The sequence below is a fragment of the Vigna angularis genome, chromosome 3, assembly GCF_016808095.1.
Source record: "Vigna angularis cultivar LongXiaoDou No.4 chromosome 3, ASM1680809v1, whole genome shotgun sequence".
Lineage (NCBI taxonomy): Eukaryota > Viridiplantae > Streptophyta > Magnoliopsida > Fabales > Fabaceae > Vigna > Vigna angularis.
Window position 1 is genome coordinate 39086927 of NC_068972.1, and position 27439 is coordinate 39114365.

At 31.2% G+C, this 27439-nt stretch overlaps 3 protein-coding genes across 3 annotated transcripts; 2 read left to right on the forward strand and 1 right to left on the reverse strand.

The window, feature by feature from the left end:
* Positions 1-7201: 7201 nt before the first annotated feature.
* Positions 7202-12243, forward strand: LOC108326559 (CDK5RAP3-like protein). Its single transcript, XM_017560122.2, has 10 exons — positions 7202-7385; positions 7476-7610; positions 7732-7826; positions 8079-8173; positions 8251-8386; positions 8603-8752; positions 8859-9377; positions 9605-9813; positions 10442-10574; positions 11636-12243. The coding sequence occupies exons 1-10, from the start codon at positions 7325-7327 to the stop codon at positions 11765-11767; spliced, it is 1665 nt and encodes a 554-aa protein (XP_017415611.1). The 5' UTR covers positions 7202-7324; the 3' UTR covers positions 11768-12243.
* A 1828-nt stretch (positions 12244-14071) lies between these two features.
* On the reverse strand, positions 14072-21478 carry LOC108325655 (protein STRUBBELIG-RECEPTOR FAMILY 2). The gene is made up of 15 exons (XM_017558750.2): positions 21385-21478; positions 20502-20628; positions 20339-20410; positions 20183-20248; positions 19772-19843; positions 19194-19265; positions 18973-19038; positions 17114-17179; positions 16687-17015; positions 16099-16370; positions 15752-16017; positions 15507-15654; positions 14821-14960; positions 14582-14738; positions 14072-14344 (listed from the first exon to the last, which is right to left on the reverse strand). The coding sequence occupies exons 1-15, from the start codon at positions 21476-21478 to the stop codon at positions 14162-14164; spliced, it is 2130 nt and encodes a 709-aa protein (XP_017414239.1). The 3' UTR covers positions 14072-14161.
* A 3154-nt stretch (positions 21479-24632) lies between these two features.
* On the forward strand, positions 24633-27190 carry LOC108325291 (uncharacterized). The gene is made up of 4 exons (XM_017558339.2): positions 24633-24805; positions 25708-26235; positions 26476-26541; positions 26680-27190. Exons 1-4 carry the CDS (start codon positions 24665-24667, stop codon positions 26737-26739), a joined length of 795 nt encoding a protein of 264 aa, XP_017413828.1. The 5' UTR covers positions 24633-24664; the 3' UTR covers positions 26740-27190.
* Positions 27191-27439: the final 249 nt, after the last annotated feature.

The following is a 27439-nucleotide window of genomic DNA, read 5'->3' on the forward strand; positions in this document are numbered from 1 at the left end:
ATAAATAAAATTGAGTAAAATGATATTTCTTATATATTTAGATAATGGGATGAAATTTTATCCATATTTAATTTAATCTAAATTTATATTTGAATATTTATAAATTTGTTAATATATTTTAAATTTTAAATTTTAAATTTTAAATTTTAAATTTTAAATCTTAAATTTTATTTTTGATATAACACTATTTTGTTAAATTTAATAATAAACTATATAAAATTATTGTTGATTATAATAATTATTATTAAATTTATATATGTCACTTACTTTTTTTAAGTTAAAGATTTACTATATTTATATCATTTATTTAAAATGAAAATATTTTCTTATTAAAAAGTTAATTTAATATAAATTCGTAATCCTAAAAATTCAATCGAATTGATCCAGATACCAAATAGCTTCTTACATAGAATAACTCTGCCAATCTCAATATATAAGAAAACGACAGAGAACACTAAAAGTATCTAAAATATTTAGCAAAAAGATTGTTTTTAGCAATCTATTTAAGCATGTTTTCACTAATAAATAACTTTCATATTTACTTCTTGTTTTTAGTTTAACATATAAGAAAATTACACGGTGAGATAGTAGATAATATATGAATTAAGCATGTTTTTAGTCCTTAAACTGATTTTAATTTTAGTTTTTCTTTATGTTTGTTTTAATTAAACTATTAATTGATTTTAATTTTAGTTTTTCTTTATGTTTGTTTTAATTAGGTCTATATCCTTTAAAATTCATAGAATTAATCTTGAATAGCTAACTGTGATAGTGTTTTATTTAACATGGCAAACGTGGACTCTTTAAAGAAAGCACTAACATCGTTAATAAATAGAAACTAATTCTATAAATTTCGAAAGGATAAAGATTTACCTAAAACAAACTTTTAAAGAAGGACCAAAATCATTTAATAGTGTAGGTATAAAAAGATAGTTAACCCATGATATATTTTATATTGTGTTTTATATTTTTTTTATGATTTTTTGTGAATAAAGATTAAAGATTTTATCCAGATGTATTTTGAAGTACTTTAATAATCTTCTTTTCATAAATAATTGATATATTCCTGTGTTGATTTTAATGATGATATGAAATTGCTTCTAACAACTTCTTTCCCTGTGTATGAAGAGATTATAAAAATAAAATAAAAACAATTTTTTTTATCTTATGTTAACTCTCTCAACATTTAAATATTTTCTCTAAATAATTAAAATTTTGAATTATCTATTGAAAGACTTGTCTTTGATGAAGTGAGGAGATAATTGATTTTAGTATGCCTAAAATAATTCTCACAAATTTAATATATTTATAATCTAAATATTAGATATTATTACATTAATGTTATTATATAAATTATATGATTTATTATTCATTTAAAAATAAATTAACATTCTCCAACTTAGCTAATGAAAACTCAATGTTAAACTTTAGGTGTGTATCATATATTGAAGTTATTAAGTCATTTTTCTTCATCAAATTAAATTATATGATTGGATAATAGTAGTTACACGTTTTCTAACAATATGGTTCTTTTCTTGTATGACAAATCATCCAATCCAATTAAATTTTCATTAATATTGTAATATGTATATTTAATATTCTTTCAAGGATATATCTTGTTATTTCATGATAGATAATGTATACCATGTAATGTGAATGATAAAAGTAAATATAAATATAATTTGAATTCTAATATGATTAAATCACCACTAATGACAAATTGTGATAATTCCTCAAACAATTTCATGAGAATCTTCAAGTGTGTGCGTTATTTGTTTTCTTCCTAAGAAGAAAGTAATTTTATATTTAATTGAACCATATTTTATTCATTGTCATGTAACTTCTATAATTCCATTGATTTCTCTCATTTTGCCACTAAAACCCTAATCACAGCTTGGTATGTGTTTGGCAATAGGGTTAGAGGAGAATATGGGAAGGGAGGAAATATTGAGAAGGAGGGTATTGTTGACTTGAAAGAGTTGTACACCTTTAATTTCTACAACAGGATAAGTTCGTCGTCATAAGATTATGATCTTATCAAGCTTAACTAAAAGGATCTTAATTAATAACAAGTATTTAGTTTCTAATAGGATGAAAATATGATGACTTGTTGGAGCACAGTCAATAAAAAATTGTTACGGATAAAATTGAAAAGAGATCATGGTGCATTTAATTTTATCACTTATGGATAGATTTTTTTGATTTTGGGGTTGAATTTTCTTAAAAAGATCTCAGTGTTGCAATAGTGTATACTTTCTAGCCCTATGTGAAGAAATGAAAGAAAAATGCAAGAGCGTCTGTGAGAGAGAAGTGTTATATGGTTGGCTTAAGTAGTTTTTTTTTCCTTTGTTTATGTATTTATGCATATATGTTATATCATAAGTAGCACTGATGAGCGAAGATGTACAAAATTTGCTTTTGTTTCGTAGTATTGGACATTTGTAACTACTAATAATATCTTGTATATGTTGTCTTGAACACTTTGTTGATTTGGATAATCTAGCAGTGAAAGAGGCACAATAAGACATTTGCTTATGGAACACAATTCTAGCTTCTTTCGTATAAATCACAAAAGAATAACTCATATCATCGCATTAAGAGTGTTTCATCCTACACTTTCAAGCACTTCAAATTTCCTAAAACACCCCTAATTAATAAGTGATTTAAAAATTTAATTTTTTATTATTAAGAATTTCTATGCGCAGCATTGACTCCACATCCATTTTTATGCAATCACCAGCATTCTTGTTGTACCTGTACATCCCTTCACTCCTACACTGTTGCATTCCTGCACCTCATTTCATCTTTATAAAAAAATCATACACCTCCTTCACCTTTGAACTACAGGTCTTTCATAATATTTTTCCTCTTGAGTTTTTTATCTCATATTTTTATTTAATTATTTTATTAGTTTCTAATTATTTTTAAAATTATGTATGGTTTTCTACGAATTTATAATGTAATTATATAATTTTTAATTAATATAAATTAATTTTTATGAATTTATTAAAATTAATAAAATTGATTTTGAAAAAAAATAAACTTAATATCATATCGGATATGAAAATTCGAATTTTTAGAAATCGGATGTGTATATCCGATGGTGAAAATTCCGGATATCAACGATACATATTTAATATGTTATATATAAAACTTTAATTATATTAGTGTTTCAATTATTTTATTAATTTATAATTATTTTTAAAATTATGTATGATTTTTTATTAGTTTATAAGTAGTAATATAATTTTTAATTAATAGAAATTAATTTTTATAAATTTATTAAATTAATAAAAGTAATTTAGATTAAAAAACAATTACAGTGTTCATCGGATATGCATATCCGATATATATAGGTTCGGATATCCACATCCGAAGTTTTGTTTTAGATATGAAATGCAATTCATGTATATCTGATTATATTTTTTATTTTTAATTGGTTTTTAATAATTTGATTATTTGATTTTTATTCTTTTAATATAAAAGAAATAACTATAAAACAAATATTAAAACAGAATATTTCAAATAATTAAAACAGAAAACAAATAATTATTTTTTCAAAGTCTGGTTTTAATTATTAAGATAATTTTAAAAATAGTTAAAAACTAATAAAATAATTAAATAAAAATATGAGGTAAAAAAACTCAAAAGGAAAAATATTATGAAAGAGCTTTAGTTCAAAGATGCATGGGGTGTAGGGTTTTTTTTTATAAAGATGAAATGAGGTGCAGGGATGCAAGGGTGCAGTGAAGGGATGCACAACTGCAACAGGAATGCATGTTTGGTAATTGGATAAAAATGGAGGTGGAGTCAATGCTTGCGCGTAGAAATTCTCAATAATAAAAAATTAAACTTTTAAATCACCTATTAAATAGGGGTATTTTAGAAATTTTGAGGTGCAGGATGAAATCCTTGGAGGTGCAGGATGAAACACCCTCGCACTAATGCTACTAAGTTACTCGATTAGAGAGTTTCGGCCTACAACCCATCCAATAAAGTTTCGGACATTTCTCCATGCACCTCCATCTATTTCTCTCTATACTTCTAATTTTTTTTAAAATCCCAAAACTATTCTCTTTAAAAAAATTAATTTAAAGTAACTTTTTTTAAAGTTTTTCTCTTTGCAATTTAAAAAACCCTACATCCCATCTTTTGTGTTTCAATGAATTTTGAAATTCATTGAAGGATTTTTAGAAGTTTTCAACAAATTTTGAAATCTGTTAAATGATTTGTTGAAGGCTTGAACAAATTTCGAAATTCGTTGAAGGTCTAAAAAAATTTTAAAAATCGTCCAAGTCTTCAGCAGATTTCGAAATCCATAAAGACCTTCAACGAATTTCAAAATTTTGAAGTCTACGAATTAGAGTATAGGTTTCATGTACCTGTTTTTCATGAAGAGAAACATAACCTTGTTTACTGAGAACTATTTTTGGAAATTGGAGATACAAGAAGAAACATTTGGAGGTGCAAAGAGAAACACCCTAAAGTTCCTCATTTGGCCCAAGAAACCGTAAACGTGGCTCAATCATATTTTAGAAAAACATTTAACTTACACAATATTAAAGAAATATGTATATTTGGCCATGCATATTTTAAGAATAGAAAGATTATGCTTTTCTCAAAGCTTTTAATTCTTTGTGTGGTTTAGAACTTACATAAACATCTTTAAAAAAAATTCTAATTGTTGTTTAAATTTTATCAATTTTCATGAGAACCCCACTCATATCTATGTTTTGGAAATTCACTATCGTATAAAGTTGATTTAATATCTTTACTTGTGATTCAGTTTTAAAATAGGTTTAATACATATTTTGGTTATCTTATTAGTTAGTTTTGTTCAAAGTGGTCCTCCTATTTTGAGTTGTTCAAAGTGGTCAATTCTTTTGTAAAAATGGTTCAATTTGGTCTATTTTGCTAATGGCGTTTAAAATGCTAATAGCGTAATGTCTACCTTAGCCAACATTCAATGAGTTGTCCAGTTTTGCAATATGTGGCCACATGACATGACAATGTTAAAAGTTTTTATTTCACTTTTTATATTTTTCTTTTTATTTTATTCTTAATAGATTCTTATATTCTTCTTGCTAAACACATTTTTCGCCAGCCATCACTGCTCGCACCCAATCCACCACCAAAACCCCCAAATTAAACCTCAACCGAAAAACCACAAACCGTAACCATTACCCTCTAAACGAAAAAAATTCCAGAATCCCAAATCAAAACCCTAGTCCTAAATCGCAAGATCAAAACCTTTAGAGAAGAATCAAGAACATAAACCCCAAATTCAACCCTGATTCGAATAGCTAATCTCATTCTAGCCCCTATCGCTATGAAGATGTTGGAGGACAAGATACTCACATTGCAAAACGTTGCGCCTACCCCTGGGAAAACGCCTCTCCTTCCCTATGAAAACAACTTATAACAAAGAAGAAGGGAGACTGCCCTTCCAGCCAATCATAACCCTTAATAAGAAAAGGATAATATGAAAACTCCTACCTAGCCACCGGTCCTTGCGCGAGGGCGAGTCTCACCCAAAACGTCTAATGCAACACTTTAATCCTCCTCATGCCACTAGGATTCGTAAGTTCGGACCAAGACAAATGAGAAGAAGAAAGCCCTACAAAACCCATAGGAACACCCTAAGGATGAGTCTGTCCAAGAACCAAAAAACAGGTAGGGAAAGAAGTTTCTAATTAGGGATTAATGAATGTGAATTAGGAGTTTAATTAAGGTAAAGTAAATTTAATTATAATAGAGATGATTTAATTAAGGCCAATGACTTTTAACATTTTGTCATGTCAATTGGGCTGATCTTGTCACGTATTAAGACACATGGACAACTCATTGAATATTGGCTAAGGAGGACATTATGTCAACAGCGTTTTAAATGTCGTGGACCAAATTAAATCATTTTTACAAAAAATAATCACTTTGAACAACTCAAAAATAGGAAAACCACTTTGAACAAAACTAACTAATAGAAGGACCAAAATAGGTATTATACCTCTAAAATATTAGTGATTCAAATTTATTTTAAAAAAATTATAAAATTTATTTAAGTTCCTAAACTATTTTTATTAGTCCCTAAATTTATTTTAAGGTCTTTCTTAGAAGACGTTTTAGAGGACAAAACAAAATGTATTTAGCCTAAAATATTTAATCAGATATCATCGTCTGAGATGAAAATTTAATTATCATTAGAAAAAAAAAATACTTACAACACTATATTTAAGTTTTTGTCCTTTTTAAATTTGCTTTCTTTAAAATATAATGCTGTACAGGTCATGTTAGCAAGTGTCTTGAGAAATTCAAAATAATAATATTTTTATTAAAAAAATCACTTTAGTAATTTCACCAACGAAAACTTTAAGAAATTTGAATTATTTAACATAAGACATCGGTTGATAGTAGTGTTTATATAAATTATTCCTGCTTGTCTTTTTTATTCTAAAGTTTACTTATTTTATTCAATTTATTACTCTATTGATAAAAGACTTAATTAAATATCTTAATTGTTTTTAATGAACAATAACTTCTCGGCTTTCTTATGTATTTTCGAAATAAGAGTTTTAAATCACACTAACACGTATATTAACTTTGTATTATTAGACTTTAAAAGTATGATAAACGATGTGACATGATTAGATGAAGAAATTTAAAAGCAATTTGACAACTACATTATACAATGTTTTTTAGAACTTTTAAATTGAAAAAAAAAGTTAGATTTGATTCACGTGCATGGTATTAGTATAGCCTTTTACGAGAATGAAACAAAAGTTTCTTACGAAATATTATAAAAATTAATATATTGTGTTTTGGGGTCGATATCTCTTACTTGAAGCATTCATGATTGTATGTGAAAAATATTCCAAAAGTAAGTGACTTTAAATAATAATATTTAATAAAAATGAACACTTAGAATTCCTTTCTACTTTCATGTAAAACACATATTTATATATATTAAAATAGATTTACCTTATGTCTTGTTCATTAACAAATTTCATTATTTTATTAACTTCCAATAAGTTGTAATTACACTGCTATTTTAATTAATTGGTTAAAAGTTGTAACCAAATAATAATTTAAAAATGATTTACAATAATATGTATATTATTTTTTAAATAAAATATTAGTGGAAAAGATGCGACAGTTCTCGTAATATTTGAAACAACTTCGGATATAAAATTTTATGTTAATTACTCATTAACAATGAAATATGTAAGAAAAGAGTTGAAGGTGGGAGTGGTGTGTTGAAAGGCGTAGACTATAGCGAGCTGCAAATTCCAAACCTTAACGTCGTCGAGTTGCGATTTGTTCATTCGCAATGCAATCTTCCGATGACGTTCGCAATCTCCCCATCGACATCACTTTCTCTCGTCTCGGAGGTTTCAATTTCTTTCGTCCTTTTCTTTTCCCCATTTTTTTGTTAATTTTAATTTTCTCGCTTTCTGAATTCGAATTTTTGACCTTTGCAGAGTGGCTGGTGGATCGCAAGCGAGTGCCCGCGGATTGGCGAAAGCGCGTGGCGGCGATCAGACTCCAAATTTCCAAGGAATTTTCTTCCCTCCCCAAAGACTCTGATCCCTTCTTCCAAACCCTAGACTCCGAAGGTTCGAAATTTATGTGTGTTAATGGGATTCGTTTGCTGATTGTAAATTACGAGTGTTTAAATGGTGGTGGCTAAGTTAAATTAGCTAGTTGTTATGAGCAAAGTGGCGATGTTATTTTCAGGGATTGGATATTTGGAGGCCAAACAGATATATGATATTCTCTTGAAGTCTACTTCTGAAAGCAGGAACATATTTGGTCGCTTATCTGGTGCTCCGGTGAGATACACTTAACAGAAATGTGCACTATAATCATTCACATTATGTATATTAATATTATCGAACTTGTAGATCAATTAGGATGGAGTTCTTGAAATTTCACTGGTGGTCATGGGTTCGAGTTTTTGTTATGCAACTATGTTATATTCTATTTGGCTCATGCACGTTTACCTCCGGTGGACTTCATAACAAAAAAACAGACTGTGTAGGTAGTCCTTTTGTCGCTAATTGTGGCTATTCTTATTTGGGTAGGGTGCTTGGGAAGCAATCGTGCGGTCGTTTGAGAAGGATCATGTTTTCCTTGGTGAGGCTGCGCAGATTCTCATTCAAAATGTGAGCTATGAAATGTGAGCATAGTCATCTTTGGGTTTTTCATGTCTTCCGGGTTTTATTTTTGTTGCTTAGTTTTTGTTTCATTGTGAAGCCCTTATCAGAGGAAACAGGTTCAGAAGATTCAGCAGCAACTGTTAGAGCTAGATCGCAAGGAAGCTGATATTAAAAGAAGTGCTGCGCTCTCAGTGGCCAAGTACGCTGAAGCTTGCCAGGAGCTTGGATTACAGGTTTGACTTTTGTGGGTGTTTATGTTGTGTAGAAACAATTTCGGTAGCAGTTTGAAAAGGAATTTTATGCTGATTTATATTCCTGAGAAAACACGACGTTGCTCCTTTTGATTCATATAGCCAACCACACAAAGTGGGATAAAAATTTTGTTGTTATTGTTGTGGTGTGTTGAACGCATCTTATTTTTATGGTGTATGGTTATATTGTTTTTGCAGGGGAAAAATGTCCGAGTAGAACTTCTCGAGACAGCACAATTACTTCCAAGCACGTTTCGCAAGATTCTAGATGTTGTGAACAATGACAACATGTCCCGGGCAATTGAATATTATACCAATTTTGTCAGGGATGCTCACACTGAAAAGGATGTAAGAAAATATTAAAATTCTTATTCATTTTTATAGTTCTCATGAATAAACTCTTTTTGACATGTTTCAGTATACACATTATTTAAGATGAAAATTGATACTGCAGAGATCTTTGGGAGATGTAATACAAAACTTGAAGAATATGCGTGAAAACCCCCCATCTTTAAATGTTGCTGTTGACTCTGACATTATCAGTGACGTGAATGTTCATGCAAGTAAAAATGAATTGAATCCTGCAACAAGCAATGCTGCAATTGCTGTGCCTGACATTGACTGGGATATTTCTGTGGAGAGTTCACAAATTGATTGGGACATTGGAATTGTTGAAGAAACTGAGGATAATGGTAATGGATTGGGTCCGTATGAAATCATTAATGCCTCTGATATCGGATCTGATCCAACAGTATCAAACCAAGAACTGGGCTCACATGCAGATATATCTTGGGATATTAGTGTGGATACTCCTCAGGTTGATGTCATTGATGATGATAGTGCCCCAACTGTAGTGTTGGAGACCCAGACTTCTCTTCCAGATGCCCTATCAAAATTGACAGAAAACAAGGAAGAAAGGAGCCAACTTTTAGATACGGAGTACAGAAATAAGATTCTGGATGATCTATATGAGGTATATAACATCTATGCTAGTTTACTGTCTTTACTTGGATAAGTTCTCGATTTGATAATATAATTTCAATTATCATATAGAGAAAGAACAACAATTCTAGCAAAATTTGTTTTTATGGTATTTTTCTTACAAGTAAGCAGTTACGTATACTGTATGAATTTATCATATGATGTCATTCTTTTTTTCTGATTAAATTTAAAATTTGTAATTATTGTGTATGACATTAGGTGAAATCCTTTTTAAATCAACGATTGGCTGAATTGAGGAATGACGAAACTTTGTCCCTGCAAAATCAAGTTCAGGCAGTTGCCCCCTTTGTGCTACAACAGTACGCTTCTGATGCAATAGAAACTATGCAAAGTGATATTTGTTTGGCAATTTCATTGCTGACAAATAGGAAAACGAGGGATTTGATTATGATTCTCAACTCCAAAAGGTACTTCTTTATATTTTATGCTTAAAGTTTCGTATATATACTAATTCACTAAGTATCCTGATGTATCAGATGTCGTCTCACATTTGGGTTGCTATGGTTATTGGATGGGTTGAAATTAGTCTTTGAAAATATCAACTAATGTATATAAGTTATGTACCGAAAACAACTGCCAGACATAATTGTTCAAGTTCGGCCATAGTTGGACTGAATATAATTTGTTTTGAAGTCTGGAATGTTTTGCTTGCATAACAAAAGACAGTGATCAAAGCTTCAATCATTGATTTATTGTGTAGTGTACTAAGATGATGATTTTTTGGTGAATTTCATTTGGTCTATTTCTGTATTACTATGTAACTTGAAAGACTAACGGGATGGCATTTTAATGCATGATTTTCTCTTTTCTACATTTTTCAAATTGATAAAATGTATAGGGTGAAGAACTTGCCCTTTTTTTTGTTGTTTTATGCTTGTAAGCATGCTTGTTAAATTTTGAAAGTTACTCAACAAACCACATTAAGTATACTAACAGAATTTAGTACGTCACATGCTTTATTTTTGCTGTTTCTTTAGTAGTATCCTGTTGTATATGATCTATGTTAATTGATTGTGGTGTTCGGCCAAATTTTAGATTTCTAGACAGACTAGTCAATTCATTAGAGGAAAAGAAACATCATGAAGTCAAGTTGAGAGAAGGGTTGAAGGACTTGGCTGCTAAACGGATGGAACTGCAAAATTCTCTATCTTCTTCATGGTCCAAGCAAGTAAGTTCTACCTATGTGTGCTTGTTATTTATGAGGGGGTAGAGTTTGTAGTGTTCAACTGATTTTCAAATTTGTAGTATAATAACTACCTTCTCTCTCTCTCTCTCTATCCCTTGTGTTCCTGTTGTTTTTGTTGCAGAAGAAGTGAAATTTAATCCCTACACTAGCTTATTACCACGTACACTTTATTGTGGTAAATAGTAACAAGTTCATATATCTATTTTAGCTACCTGGTTGTGTTAAGGGTAGTCAATTCACTATTCTAATATTTTTTTTAATCTCCGAGATGTGTATAAAATAATTTCCTTTTAGGTTATAATATTTGAATATGCCGTGTCAAAAAACTTTGAAACATTCAGGTCCCAGTAAAAGATAAAATAATATAAAAAGAATAGAGAAATCAGACCACGGCTTCTGTCCTCTGGCAGGATTCTCATCTACTATTAGTTTACATTATGTGCTTAGTGAAGTCGGTTTTAAAGAAAGAATCAATTTTATCTTATGAACTTCCCGAGAGAATTTTTTCTTGTCCCCACACTCCCCCACCTCGTCCCCCCGCGCCCTCCCTCTCGCACCCGCACAAGCAGAAAACACTATAAAATTATGCAAGTTCTCTGTTGGGATTTTCTTTCTAGAGTGAGATTCAATTTTTTATAAAAAGGGAACAAGTACTAAATGTTGCATGGCAGATAGCACATACGGAGATAAGAGTGGGTTCATTATCGGCAAAATGATCTTGTTGCATGACTGATTTGCACTTATTTTTTGATAAGACAATTACGTGATGGTTTGCTACAAGAACAGAACAGGGTCAAATTTCCATTTTTCACTTTTAGTTTTTCTTCTACTTGGAGATAGAGATCTGCAAATAGCTTCAGTCTCCAATTTTTTTACATTTTTAATAAGCAACACAGATTAAAACTCATCTTTCTCTCCATTGTCTTATTCTTAGTTATTTGATGCTCGTGCGACCAAAATCTGTGTTCCTGTATGTGACAACTCAACTTTACATGTTTACCGGTCTTGTACATGAGTCAAATTAACTGTTAAGTGAATTTCAGGATGCGGCTGTGGCAAAAACAAAGGAGTTGAAAAAACTATGTGAGAGTACACTTTCATCGATGTTTGATGGAAGGCCAGTTAATATAATTGGAGAGATCAACGCCATTTTGACTAGTGGCGTTGGAGCATGAGGAAGAGGAATTTACTTTCATGATGATCAAGCTTATAGGTGGACAGTGGCGGGCCAAAATAACTTTAGAAAAATTTCTTTTAGTTTTTTTTTTCTTTTTCTGCAGTTGTGCCATATTGATTTTACAAGCAGAAGATACCAGTGAAGGCAGCTTTTGTGGTTAATTACTAGCATTACTTTTGAATTCAAGTATGGATATGACCGAGTTGTTAGTAATGTAGGTGACCACTAAAAGTTTGCATAATGATGCGAAATATCTGATTCACTACTATCAAATATCAAAATCATTAGTGAATAATATTGCGAAATATCAGTTCATGTCGAGACATGTCATTGAAGACAAGGACTATTTTGACTGCGAGGAATATGCGGAAACTGAAGAAGTTAAAGCAACTAGCACAAGTCGACAGACTAAAGGGTATATGTTGCGTGACGCCACTTTGTTACTTTGATTTATGCAATTATTCAATTTGTCCATTCTAACTTGCATTATTTTGGATTCTGACCATTTTTGATTCCTATCATGCTTGAGTTTGAGTTGATTGCGCAGTACGCATGCATATAATTAACCGGCACGACCTCTATATTTGCATGGTTGGCCATGCCTCAATAATGGATAAAGTTGTTTCAAAAAGGGTGTGTTTCTGATTGAAATGAAATGCACCTGAAATAAAATAAAGCATTGGATGAAGAAAAATTTACTTTCTAGTGAGAAAGATAAGAAGAAAAATATATATTTTATAATAAAAATTAATATATTATAAAGTAAAATTAAAAATTTAAAGAAGTTATATGAAAAGGTTTACATAAATTTGTTTATGCATAAATAAGTTAAGGATATACTGGAAAGATGTTATAACCTACCATTTTCTATCACTATTAGTGAAAGTTTAGTAGGTTTAAACGGATTTTTCCATAAGAATTTATAGGAAATAAAAATATAAAAATATGAAATTATTTTTTTCACACACTTGAGTGACTGAAGAAGTTCAAACCCATGTCGTTTTGGCAAATGGAATAGTATGTAACCACTACACGGGATTATTCTTTAAGAAACTATTTGACAGTTTATTTTTATGCTCCAAATATAGTATGAAATTATAAATTAAATAGGGTATTGGGTCATTTTAATTAGTGATCCATTAGTTCATTATTGGTCCATAATCATATCTTGGTAGATCAATGACCAATTTTGAGGAAGAAAAAGAAAATAATGAAAAAAATATAAAAGGAGAGTTAGAAAGAGAGAAATAAGACAAGGGAAAGAAGAGAAAAAAAAAGAGTGAAATTCTTTTAAGTGTATAAATACTTTGAAGTTTTTATATCCTTTTTTATAAAATATAAATTTATTATTTTAAATAATCTTTCAAATTATAAAAATTTAATTTCTTTTTAAAATTTTAATTTAACCAACATGTTTTATCATAAAACATTTTGAATTTTCTTAAAAAGCTATTCTAATAGATTTCCCTATTCAAATATAAAAAAAATTAATTTTTCAAGATTTTAAACCCTAAAGAAATGACTGTTTATAGTGATTTAGAATATTATAAGAAATAATCAAATAAAGTTATATAACTTATCAGCCATAGAGTTTCAAATAATTATAGTCATACAGTTTAAAATTATATTTTTTTCTCCAACCTTCCTACCCTTTACAACTTATCATCCATAGAGTTTCAAATTATATTCACCCTAAAATTAATGGGAGCTAGTATTTACAGAAATAAAATCCATAATTTTGTTGAAAAATATAAAATTTAGGTGACATTTTGACTTGATGGATTTATGAAGTGTTTGGAAATGTAAAATCAAATAAGATTACATCTAACATGAGGTAGTCTTTTTAATTATGAAAATATATATTCATGTAGTGAATATGGAGATTCAAATACCAAAGCGAATGTGTCTTTAACGAAAGTCAACATTCAAAATATAATCCATCTTGACTTGCTAATTTATTCTTCAAAAGAACAATTGAAAATCTGCTTCAAGTTTGAGCATAGAGTCTGAAACTGCTATTATTTTAATTACAATCAGAAGTAGCAGTCCTTGTTTTTTATATTTTAGTGATATTTTGTTATCTTCTAAAATTTTACATAAAAAATAACCTAATAATAGATAATTGATAAAAAAAAATAGCCTGTTCGACCAGCTAGTTACACTAATTAAGAAAATGGTTCAAACAGACTAAAACAACTCTTAAACCTTTTCAGAGGGGAAATTCAAGCTAATCCTTTTCATTGGCGGAATTCCAGCTAATTCATCCATTGAGTTTTTTTGTCACGTAGAAGGTATTAAAACTTTGCGCCTTATAAGCCAAAGGCGATAAAAAGAAGAGAGCAGAAAACGAGTTAAATTTCTAGAACGTTTAAAATGTGAACCAGTTAGCACATCAGGCGGATACATAGCTCAGAGCAGGTGAACCGTTAAACCGGGAGATAGTTGTGTGAAAAGACATGTCAAGTGGATCAAGTTCAGTTTCATCTGCTTCACCACTCTCTGAAACAAGCTTTTGAGAAAATGATACAAGATTGTCCACGATTTCAGACATTGGAGGTCGAAATTGCTTCACGGGCTGCATGAGAGGGGCGTAAGTTTTATTGCATACAACACACGATCATGAGTAAATTCAAGTTTAACTTATACTTTTGGCTAAAACTCTATATCTACTATATCTATAGAGTCATGATTAATTGACAATCCATTATCCTCTACAACCACCTCCAACCACTGAAGACAGTTATCATGTTAGTTGTATAGAAATTAATGATTGTCAAAATTTTTGCATATATAAATGCTAATACGGTAATACCTGAAGGCAGAGGGAGATGATATCAGCATAACGAGAAAGAGCCTTGGATGAAAATGTCCGTTTGATTGCTGGATCCACCATCTGTTCCAAACTGTCACTATCATGAAGCCTTGATGAAGCCCACTTTGCCAGATAGTGCTCTTCCCTTGGCCTGGAACTGTGTTGCATGGAAAACAAAGGTTATTATTCAACAAACCTTAAATAAATGAAATGGAATAAGGTTATAGCGAAGCGTATACCCATCGAAAGGTTTTCTTCCTGTTAATAGTTCAAGAAGCAACACGCCAAAGGCAAAGATGTCGCTCTTCGTGCTGCCAACTCCTGGTTGGCCATGGTCAGGTGAACTGTATCCTGTATCTCTAATATCAATCTCGGAAGCCTGTTTTCTTCAGTCAATAAACTAATCAGTGAATCTATGGCATGCTAAAATTAATATCAAGTTTCTAGTTCATCTTGCAATTGTTACTTTATAAATTCAAGCATATTTAAGCCATACCTAGAAATTGCAAAATCAATATTTTACCTCTTTGAACAACAACAAAAATAAAATTTTAGTTGATTTGTAAGTTATCTATGAAAAGTCACATGCATAGACTTTAAAATTTTTTATTTAACTTCTGGAAAAATATTTATTTAATTTTTCTATTTCGGCAAACCAGTTTTTAAGTTGGGTAATTTATTTTCATGAGAAATCATTCAAAAGCTACAACCAACTATGAGGTTTGAGTAAATGCAACTGTAGCCATCACGAGCTATCTTTTAGATACTTCAGGTGCAAAATTAAGGTTCCTTTATTTTGCAGACAATACGGTGGATGTGACTACAATTGCCTTATCGAGGGTGTATAATATAACTTCAGCCACTAGAACCTTGACAGCAATAAGTAGCCTATTTAAATATGATGCTGATTGTTGCAGAAACATACCCGGTTTTTGGCTTTATTGCTTGTCAGTGGTCTCAGAATAGCCAAGCCACAGTCAGTTAGACAAGGCATGAGGTTTTCGTCCAGTAGAACATTGGTAGCCTTTAATTTGCCATGGGCGACAGGAGGGGAGAACGTCGAGTGCAAATAGCTGTAAACATAAGTGTGTGTCACGGTTGAGAGTTGAGACATGATTGCACTTCATATTTAACGAGAAACAATCCTGAGTATAGCAACATGGAACTTACTCCAGGGCCTGACCAACACCTAGAGCGATCCGGAGACGTGTGCCCCACGATAAAGGTTTGTATGCTGTACTATGAAGAGCATCATCTAGAGTTAAATTTCTGACATACTCAAAGACAAGAAGATGTTGTCCATGCTCCAAACAGTAGCCTTTAAGTGAAACAATGTTAGGGTGCTTCAAACGGGAAGCCGTGCTCACAACATCTAAGAACTTTTCCTCTTCACTGAAAGACATGCCCGCCATGTTGATATTCTTCACAGCTAAAACCTTTTAAAAAGAAGAAAGAAATTACATAAGAAATTGAGATAACGGTTTTGAAATAAACATTATTTAATGTTTACAAGGTACCTTGTTATTTGGAAATTCAGCTCTATAAACAGGACCAAGCGATCCTTCTCCCAGAAGGTTGTCTTCATGGAAACTGTTTGTAACCAACTGAACCTCCGCTACTGTATAAACCTTTATCCTTCCATTGAATCTGTCTCTTCCGGAAAAGCTTTTTCTTGATATTTCCCCAGTTCTTTTATGGGGTTGGGAAGTTAATCGCCTTGGACCCAAAATGGATGCAGCATTATAAGGTGGGATTTGAAGGCTCTCGTCTATTGCCGTAGTAGAATCTTCTGTAAAAGTGGAGAGAAAAAGAAAAGCACGATCAAAGATGGAAACGGATTTACAGAACTAATAATGGAATGACACCCTGACATATGAAAGGGAAAGACTCCTGAAAGTGAAAGAAATTGAGTGAAATTTGGCAATACATGTTTAGTATCTCTAACTTTACACTCACTCACTTTCCGCCAATCTTATTGTATATTCAATTATTTTAGTGTTAAATCTGTCTCGAATGAGCAATGTTACTTTGAGATCATGTTGACGTTATTCAGCTATGACTGGGTGTGCCTCACCATCTATATGCTCATGCTCTGTATAAGATACCTTTGGTCGCACTGATTGGACAAGAAGGCAATGCACTGTGGTCGCTTTCATAGTTCTCCAGTCTCTTTGTATAAAGCTTATTCAAACGGATCGCAATGAAGAGAGCGAAACCGGTTGCCAATAAAGTTCCTGTACCGACCATAAAAGCTATTCCTCCGGGACTGATATGTTTCTTCTTTTGTTTCCTTACCCTAATAGGAGCGTAGTTCTCGATGGCATTTGCCTGAGTTATGGGTGGGCGACTAGTATTGTGCTCAAGGGGTACGTTGTCCAAGGGAAATGCCCAGGGAGGAGAGTTGTCCACGGTTTGGAACTTATTCCCTCCAATCCTGATTAAGATGTGGAATGTTACTTTCCGATTTATGTGTCCATTATCCAGTAAGAAAAATGAAGGTGATTAAAACTAGTGATATTTAGTTTTACAAACCATAAGTTTGGTATGGACTGAAAATGCTGTGGAAGAAGGCCGCTAAACAGATTGTCTTGAATGTTCCTGCAAAACAGATAAATTAGAAAACAACAGAGCTGTAGTCATATGTTAGGATACTACGTCCTATTTGGAAGGTCTATGAAAGAAGAAACAAAGAAGAAAGAAATACAGCTAATTGATTTAGTTCTAGCAGCCGAGAAATCCATTAGTGGTTATATACATACATACATATATACATACATATATACATATATATATATATATATATATATATATACATATATATATATATGTACATATATATATGTATGTACATATATATATATATGTATATATATATATATATATGTATATATATATATATGTACATATATATATATGTATATATATATATATGTATATATATATATGTATATATATATATATGTATATATATATATATATATATGTATATATATATATATATATATGTATATATATATATATTGTGTGTGTACATTTTCGGGTCTTGGGGGACAAAGAAAATAGTATTGTTAGTGGGAAGTCCCTGGACCCTCAAAGTGGCAGTGGTTGTATCTGTAAACTCTTACTTTGCAAATTCTATGTTGTTGACACAAAACCTTATTCGGGGGAAGTCGTTAATGGCCACAAGATTGAGTAAAGGTATGTGTGAGAGATTAGTGCTGAAGATGAATGACTTGACAGTTCGGTAAGATTTTTTCTTGTTTGGCTTGGGAGCGGTGGATGCAGTGTTGGGTTTGGGATGGTTGGCTAGTCTGGATCAAATCAAAGCAAACTTTGCCACTTAACTCTTCAGTTTGAAATCAACGGGGGAAAATAAATGTTTCAAGGCTGAACCGGAATTAATCAAATCTTCGGTTTCTCTGAAAGCCATCAATGGAATACTTCAGGAGGTGGGAGAGGTGTACAGTTTGAAATGGAAACAAATTTTAATATTAGAAGAGACCAGAATGGTTGAGTGGGTACACCTAGCGATTGATATATTCACAGGTTTTTGATACTCTTCCTCCACCTAGGACACAAGATCATGCTATTATTCTAAAGGCGGGTTCTCAAATAGCAAATATCCCCACTCTCAGAAAACGGAGATCGAAAAATTGATGAAAGAGATGTTAGAAGCGGGCCTCATTCGTCCGAGTATATGCTCGTCCTAATATTTTGGTTAAAAATAAAGATGGAGATGATCTATGTTGATTGTAGAGTTTTGAACAAAGTTACAGTAACCAATAAGTTCCTTCTTCTATCCATAGAGGAGTTGTTAGATGAAATTGGAGGAACCACCTTTTTTCCAAATTGGTTCTTCAATTGGGGTACCATCAAATAAAAATGTGAGGAAGATATTGAAAAAATAGTTTTGATGACACATACAGAGACATCATGAATTCTTGGTGATGTAATTTGGATTATCAAATGCTCATTCCACATTCCAGTCTCTAATGAACGAGGTATTAAAACCTTTTCTTAGAAAATTTGTATTGGTTTTCTTTAATGACATTCTTATTTTTATCATCAACTAAGAAGAACATATGCAACACTTAAGGGCAGTTCTGGATGTTTTAGCCCAACATAACCTGAGCGTAAATCAGAAGAAATGTAGTTTTAGGCAGCCATGTCTGAAATATTTGGGACACATCATCTCTGCAGGTGTTGCAGCTAACCCAAAGAAACTGGAAGCTGTGGTTGTGGCGAAAAGTATAAAATGATTGAGAGGTTGCTGGACCCTCACAGTGCCAGCGGTTATATCTATAAACTCTTGTACCTTGCAAGTTCTATACATAATTCTCATTTTTCTTTTCATAATCATACTATGTGAAAAATGTTTAGAGGTAACCTACAAATCAATGAGTGGAAGCTCAGCCAGGTAGGTGACTGATCCGGTGAATCTGTTGTTCTGCAGGAATCTGCAAATAAGCACCAGTTAGGTGACAGATCAAACCAACATGACCCTAATGTATAAAGAAAATAAATTACCCTTTATAACAAAAGCCCTGTCTAAGTATATAATACTAATCAAGTTTAGGAAACATGGTACAGGTGTACGAAAGCTGAAACTTACAATCTATCCAGGGTTGTCAAGGAACCAAATGAACTTGGCAGATCACCGGTGAAATTATTGTATGAAAGGTCCCTGGGGGTAAAAATTATTCTTTGTTACTTGAAGATTCATGTCTAACCAAAATAGTCAAAACATCTACATTTTGTGGCCTCACTTTCTTAAGACTAATCTAATTTCATTAAGCTTTACTTCAGCTAACCTTAAAACGCGAAAAACAACAGCACCTTATTCTTTATTATCCATTTCAACAAAAGGGGAACGATTAAAAGGCATGGCACATCTTTATTTTTATTTTAGTCTATATATGTTACACACTCTTCTCTTTCCCTTGTAAGTTATTATAAATTGAGATTTAAATTTGTTATTAAAATTGAGGTTTAAATAAGTCATTAAAATTTGAGGCTTAAGTTGGCTTCATCGTCTATTCTTTAGATCCATAATATTCAAAATTAGTAATATATATACAGAAAAAAATAATCTATGGACATAAATGCTTTAGGTTTTAAGCAGACTGATTGGATTATCGATTCCTTTCATTTAATTAAACTACGATAGCAAAAGACGGGAAGAAAACATACATTTCTTTGAGATTATCTAAGCCAGTAAACACGTTCCCAATGGGTCCATACAAGAAATTGTGGCTTAAATTCCTGCAAGACAAATAGTGTGATTATTCACAGTCATTTGTAAAACTCAACACTACCATAATCAACAGATACGAGGGATATACTGGTTAAGAGCATTCCGTATTTCTATTATGTCCTCTATCAAGCCTGGACTAAAATCAATACTAATGTAACTCACAGGTGTGCTAATTTTGTCATTGTTGACAACGAATGGGGGATATTTTCGCTGAAATAGTTGCAAGCCATATTTCTGAAATAGAGAAAAATTGTCCGTAAAACTCACTGCGAAGATACATGTGTATACATAACCAGAAAGCAAAGAACTGTCACGAAGTGGTAAAACTAAACGAATAGTATTCTTACATATGTGTTGCATTTGGAGGTAAACCCTGAGGGATTTCCCCAAGTATGTTGTTAAAACTGACATCACTACACAGGCCAGAATAATTTGGACGTAATTAATCGCTGATCTTAACAAAAACCATCCCCGTAAGAACTTAAAGCTATACAATTACTTACAGTTGCTTTAAGTTTTGTAGATTATTGAGCAAGCTTCCAAGATGCCCGGTAAGGTTTAGTCGTTGAATTTGGCTGCGTGAAGAAGAGAGCAGGTATAATAGGTTTATTTATTAGAGGCATTATAATATGAATACGAGTGTAATCAGCAGAGTCAGGATATTACATGTGTATAACTGATGACCCGGAACATGCTATTCCCGTCCAAGATTCCTCACAAGGATCATTACCGTTCCATCCTTTCAGCGCTAGAGGGTTGTTTAAGGCCCTGTATAGATCCTGGAGAGCTGTGACTGTTTATAAAAAGAATTACGGAAAATATATAGTTTAGTAGCAGAATCCCATGGAGAGTGCGAGCTGTACAAGAACGAGTTCAATTTCACTGAGGATTATAATCAAGTAAATAACAACCGTCACAAGTAGTATGTACATGGATTTTCAATTTTTCTATCTGTATCTAAATATGTCATGTCTCCTTCAAATTAACTCTATACGAATTCAACAAAAACGAGTATTCTTCTACTGTTTTGGTTATTCTGTCAAAATTGGTTAAATAGACTTCAGTTTTGTAAACACTAACAAAAATCATTTAACAAAAACTAAAGAGCGAAACCAATAAACAACAGGAAATCTCAATGAAGAGTAACATACAACCACAAAATATACATTCAGAACGCAGAGACAACGTCGGGAGCCATAGCTTGAGCAATGAGAGTAAAACTCAAAAGGATTCATATTGAACTGATAAGATGAAAATCATACAACGAACACTCTATAAAGCAGATCAACAACTCCGAACTAACATTCTAACATCACTAACTTTCTATAATCTCTGTTATACTGCACAAACGCAAAAAGTAAACTACATAATCTCTAGAATCCCAACCACGTAATTTTCTTCAATATGAACATGAAACTGATGAGATTCCAAGGCAACTCAAATGCACATAAAAAAATCTATTTAATCAATTTTAATAATTGTGAGTCAAAGATTGGTCTAGAACTGTACAAGAATAATCAAGAACAATATGAACAGATATTTAAATCACCATCAGCGGGATCCGTAAATCCGAAACAGCGAGAAATCAAAGCTGCCGAGAAGACAACGAATGCGAGATTCACGCAGACGTAGTTGCAAACCATGTCTTTCTATTTTCTTCTCCCTTCCCAGACACGAAATCGAATTGAGTTAAACGAAGTGAAGAGAAAAAGAAACAGCATAAGGTTGAACAATCGATGGATTAACGAACGAACGAGTTTATTACCTAATTCTTATACTTCGTTTTCACTTTCGAGCGATTCAGTAATCGTTTGCACAGTGCAGTGACACTGCGATGGTTGCAGTTGCGAGAGAGGGAGAGTTTCCGGTGGGGTCCACGAATAAGAGTTCGTTGTGGTTAGTTTGTTTTGGCGCGCAATGCCCAAGTAAGTATACGTGTCCTTCGCATTTTTATTTAAAAATAAATAAAGAAATCAAAATAATTATAGTTTAATTTTGATACTAATGTTACCATGAAAATTTCAAAATAATAAAATAATTTATCTATCATAAGTTAAAATGTTTAATATTCATTTGTAAACCAATTTACTATTAATTTATATAAAAATGGTTACCTTATTAACATAGATAAAATTGAATAAGTTAAATATTATTTATTTAACAAAACTAAAATTAAAACAAATAAACATATAGCTATTGTATTAAATAGACATTTATTTTTAAAAAAAATAAACGCAAAAAAATTCAACAAAATACAAATAAAACAAAATTTTATTTATTTTATTAAAATTAATTATTTAAAAAAAAAAGAACAAACAAGTATCTCCGATAATATAAATAATCCATAATAACACTATCATGTTTTTTGTGTGATATTTTGTAATTTCTTAATTAGTATCAAGTACTTTATTGGTTTACCAATGTCAATTTAGTTTAAAAAAAGTGATATATATATATATATATATATATATATGTATATGTATGTAAAATAAAAATTGATTCTTTTGCAGATTTTAAGTTTTGAAATACTTATATTTATATTTATCACTTTCCTACGAATAACTAAAGAGAAATTGATTAATTTTAAGAGATTTTTGTGTAATTTTTTTTCCACTCAAATAAGAATTTACTTTATAAATTTTTAATTAATTTTAATAGTTTCTCGTTTAATAAGAAGAATTATTCATATTCAATTTATTACAAGTATGTGTCAGATAGAATCTGTGTTGAGTAAAACATTAGGGAATTTATTGATTTTGATTCAGTATTGTTGTTTTATTTGCATTAGGGTAAATTTTATTGGTTTTTTTTACATAACTAGTTAATTATTTTCGAATTTACGCATTTGATTACATTTTAAATAAATTACTTGAAGAGTTAATTGTACATCGCGCTGACAATTTCGTCACGAAGTTGTAAAATACATGTACGATTTATTCAATAATATTGAAATTATTTTTAAGTTTGACGACTTCAGTAAATTTAATTAATTATCACTATTAAGTAAAGTATAAACATGATTTATAATTTTAACTTAAAATCAATTTTACTCAAGTCATGTATAATGTATGAGAATTACATCAAAATCATGTAATGACTGAATGACTTTTTCACATATATTTTTCATATTTTAAATTATTTATTTTATTTAATATAAGTGAAGAAGTCATCAAATCATTCAGTGTAATTTATTTTCTAAAGTTATTAATTCTAAATACGATCTTAGTTAAGAAAAGTAGTCTAACATTCATGATTTTTAATAAAATTAAACTTAGATTAAAATCATTAATCATATGTTCAAGATTGAAATTGTCAATCATATACATGATTTTACTTAATAATAATTACTTAAGTTTAATATGGCTGAAGTCGCCAAACCCAATCATGCATTTAACAACTTTCTCATAATGAAATGTTCACCATAATATACCACTTAATCCTTCTAGTAATTAATTTAAAACATAACTCCCATGCATGAATTCAAAAGTAAAATTAACTTAGATAAAAAAAACAATATTTTATTTGTGGCAAGTGTGACCCAGAGAATAATTTATTAATAATAGAGATAATTTAGACAATTTCAAATACTGTCTCCCTAATATGTAACATAGTAAAAGAAATATTTAATAGTTTATTCTTGCTTATCACTACGTTATATTTTAGAAAATCCTCTTTCATAGACAGTATTCAAAATGTAAAATTAAAATATTCACAAATCTTAAGTTATAATTTACAAATAAAAAAATCAATTACTATACACGATAGATGTAAAAAATTATTACCCGGATTACTTCTAAGATTTTTCATTACAATTGAATTGGGCTATTATTTCGTGAAAATCTGTTGAATAGAACGCTTCTTCGTGCCCGCCATAGTTTCTTCCTGCATGTCATTATTTTGTTTCTATCTCCTTTCTTCTTCCTCCACCACTACACCGCCGTTACCGATTCCATGCACCGTAGATGCCAACTCTGATGCCGGCCCCGTGCATTGTAGACATACACTTAAACCTTCTCCATGACCCCTCTCTCCCACTATCGCATAGCCCTGGCACACTCCTCTCCTCTCTCTTCTCACACACATTCTTTTTCCTTCACTTTTTTATCATTTCTCTTATTAAATATACATTTTTTTAATTGCATAATTTTGAATGTGATTTTTTATTTTTTATTTTAGATTATACCATTTGAAATATATTTTCTATGATAAAAATAAATAAAAAGGTTAAGTATATTTGTAGTTTTTAAACTTTCATAAAAAATTATAATTTGTATTTAATCAAAATTTTAATATATTTTAATGTTTAACTTAAAAATTAAATAGATATAATTTTCTTAATCCAATCTTAAAAATATGTTTGACTCATTAATAAAATTGAAAATAATTAGATTGAGAGAACTATATTAATTTATTTTTTAAATTTAAAAACTAAAATATATTAAAATTTTGAATATTTATCATCTTAATCCTAAATAAAATTTTGTAAATTTTTATATTATATAATTTGAAATAGAAAATAAATTGTAGATTTTTCAATATAAATTACAAATTTTATATTTTGAATTGTAGAATTTAATATATAGGTTTTATTTTAGATTTTTAATTATACAATTCAAAATAGAAATTTTGTATTTTTCTCAAAGTGTTTATAAACTCAAAATAAAAGAAAGGGTTAAATTAAAATTTTCAAATATCTAGAGGTGCAGTAAGAAACTATGTGAGTGCAGAAAGAAGCGCCCATTGAACTATTATTAATGGGCTTGATGGGCTCAGAAGCGCATTCATGATCAGCTCGCGTCTTCGTAAGCCCATTGTAGTTTTTGTTGGCCATGGATTCATCACCGGCGACGAGGGAGAGAGAAAACGGTGCACAAGGAAACGAGGTGCAAGAAGATGACTACATGGGTGACCTTTCTCAGTTTCTTCCTTCCGATGCTTTGGACACTCCCAAGATTTCTTCATCCAAAAAGGTTACTAGTTACTTCACCGGTTTACCCTTCTTCGTTGTCGTTTTGATTCTGCCATGGCGTATGAATGAAATTAGGTCTTTAAATTTCCCTTTCCCATTCCCCTGCAGTAACTTCACATGGTTTTACAATTTGGTCTTGGAATTTAAGTTTAAGCTCTGAAAAGTTGGTGCTTTATTGCTAACAAACAGTTTCATAACATTATCAGTTTGGTTTCCGTTCACAGCTATTTTGTTGGACATTCGTTTCCGTGGGTGAAAATTTGATTTTTTTTCTTAATTTCTATAAATTTGTGTTAGATGGTTATTAAGAAGTTTTGCTTACCTGTAGTAGCAAGGTTGCAATTTTATCTCAATCCTCGATTTTGGAGAGTAGCTGCAATTGCGGTTTTGAGAATTGAGAAAACCTTGATATGAAGTAACCATTGTGGTTGCGGACGGTATTTTAAACTTTGGGTTTATGTGTGCGTGTGTGCATGTTCTGTTTTTTCTGCCACTTCATATATACCCGCACTAGGCAGTGTACAGAAGTTCTGTTTTCACAAAAATTAGAGTAAATATTTGAAATTAAACCTTGAAAGGTTCACTCAACTTTTTAAGTTAGTTTTTTTGAAGAATTTGAATTAAAAGTTAATGTAAATGCACATCTGTAGTGATCAAATTGGTGTTCATAGATTCATCAATGGGATAATCGTATGTCTAGTTTAAGCTTTGACTGTCATTGCTTCTGTCGCGTGTATCTTAGGCGGACCAAATTTGAGTAGTCAGTTAAAAGAATGAAGCATGAATACTGGAAGCTATTTTGTTTGCCTTTCCAAAGAGTTATTGCTAGATGATTAAGTTTCCTTAGCCTTTCATTTTACAGTTACCATACAAAGTGATGCTAAATCACTTTATTTCATGCAGATTTCCATCAAGAAAGATCCTTCGGTCAACCCTTCAAGGAACCGGTTGAAAACTCTAAGCTGGCAAGAGCGACGAAAACTTGATAGAGAAAGGAAGCAACAAGACGAGGACGAGCAAACATTAGCAAAAGTGGAAGCTCCAATACCACAATCCAGCATTGGGTTTAAGCTTCTCAAACAGATGGGTTACACTCCAGGTTCTGCCCTTGGCAAGCAGGGCTCAGGCAGGGCCGAACCAGTGGGGATTGAAATTCGGCGGTCACGAGCTGGTGTAGGATTAGAAGATCCCCACAAAGAGAAGAGGAAAAAGGAGGAAATCATGTTGAACAGGAAAAGGAGGAAAGAAGAGGACCTAATGAAAGAATTTGGGTCCAGGCAGAAGTCACAGTGGCAGAGTAAGAGAATTATAATTAATTATAATAAGGCAAAGGCTGCCCTTGACCAATTGGAAAATAGGGAAATTTTGGAGCCAGAAAAGAATGATGATGATTCAGAGGTTGAAGAAGAAGAGGAAGAAATAACAGAAGAGGCACGTAACTTAACCATAACTTTTTCACTTATATTTCTTTTGACCCAGTTTTTGGTTTTCATTTATGTTTATTGCCCAAAATAGTATGGAAACTGAATACACATTCTCTCTTTTTTACAGCATTCAGAAATTATTGTGATTCATTTGTTAATTTTTTGAGCTCATTATTGTTGAACTTAGTCTATGTGTTTTTTCTTTTGCAATTTTGATGGTGTTGGTGACGGGATGTAATGGATGCAGGAATTAAACGATGTTTTGATGAAACTGAGGGATGAATTTAATTATTGCCTCTTCTGTGGATGCAAAGTAAGTAAGCGCTTGATTTATTTCTTAGTAATCAGTAAAAGATATTTTTATCAGATGAAATAGCATATCCAGTATGATTGAGAAATAAAAAGCCGCTAACTTTGATTGCATTTTATGTCTTCCTTCCTATTTGTTCAGTACGAATCAAGTGAAGCCCTTTTGGACAACTGCCCTGGAACCAATGAAGATGACCACTAAATTGAAGATTTCTGATGTGAACAGTGGACATTATCAGATTTGTTGTGTTGTCAAGCAAGTACTGCAAGCTTTCAATGCTTACTTCAATGGAGCTGGATTAGCTTCCATCTGGTGTGGCGGTGGTAGATAAATGGACTTGTAATGCTTTTGGTGTCAATGTTCATATGAACTCAGATAGGAGTCTGCCTCATCTTCATCTACACCAAAGGACATAGTGCCTGCCATATTTCAGGAAATGGATTGGTTGATATACAATTTGTGAAACTTTTCAGTTCATGTAAACAAATTTCAGTTGTTTAAGCAGAAAAGTTTAAATTTTAGAATCCATATATAAAGATTGTGACCTGACTTGAACATGACATGGATGTTACATAGTATCAACCAGATGTATGGTTGTTATTAACTGTAGAAATTAGCCATCTCTTGAAGAATTAATTATATGAATTCATTCAATCGGACTTTATTATAGTGAACTTTTTTTTTTTTTTTAATTTTGGTTACCTAGTATTACTTACAAAATAAAGCTAGAAAATTTAAATTCAGAGAAATGTATGAGCCACGATCTGGGATGGAAATTTTTGGTTTAAGGTTGGAGGAATGGGTGAGATATCTCTCACATTATGCCAGTGATTTTTTACTTATTGGAAATGTTTTTATAAATTATTCGTGATTGTTAAACGCTGTTCTCAATTTTTGAGCT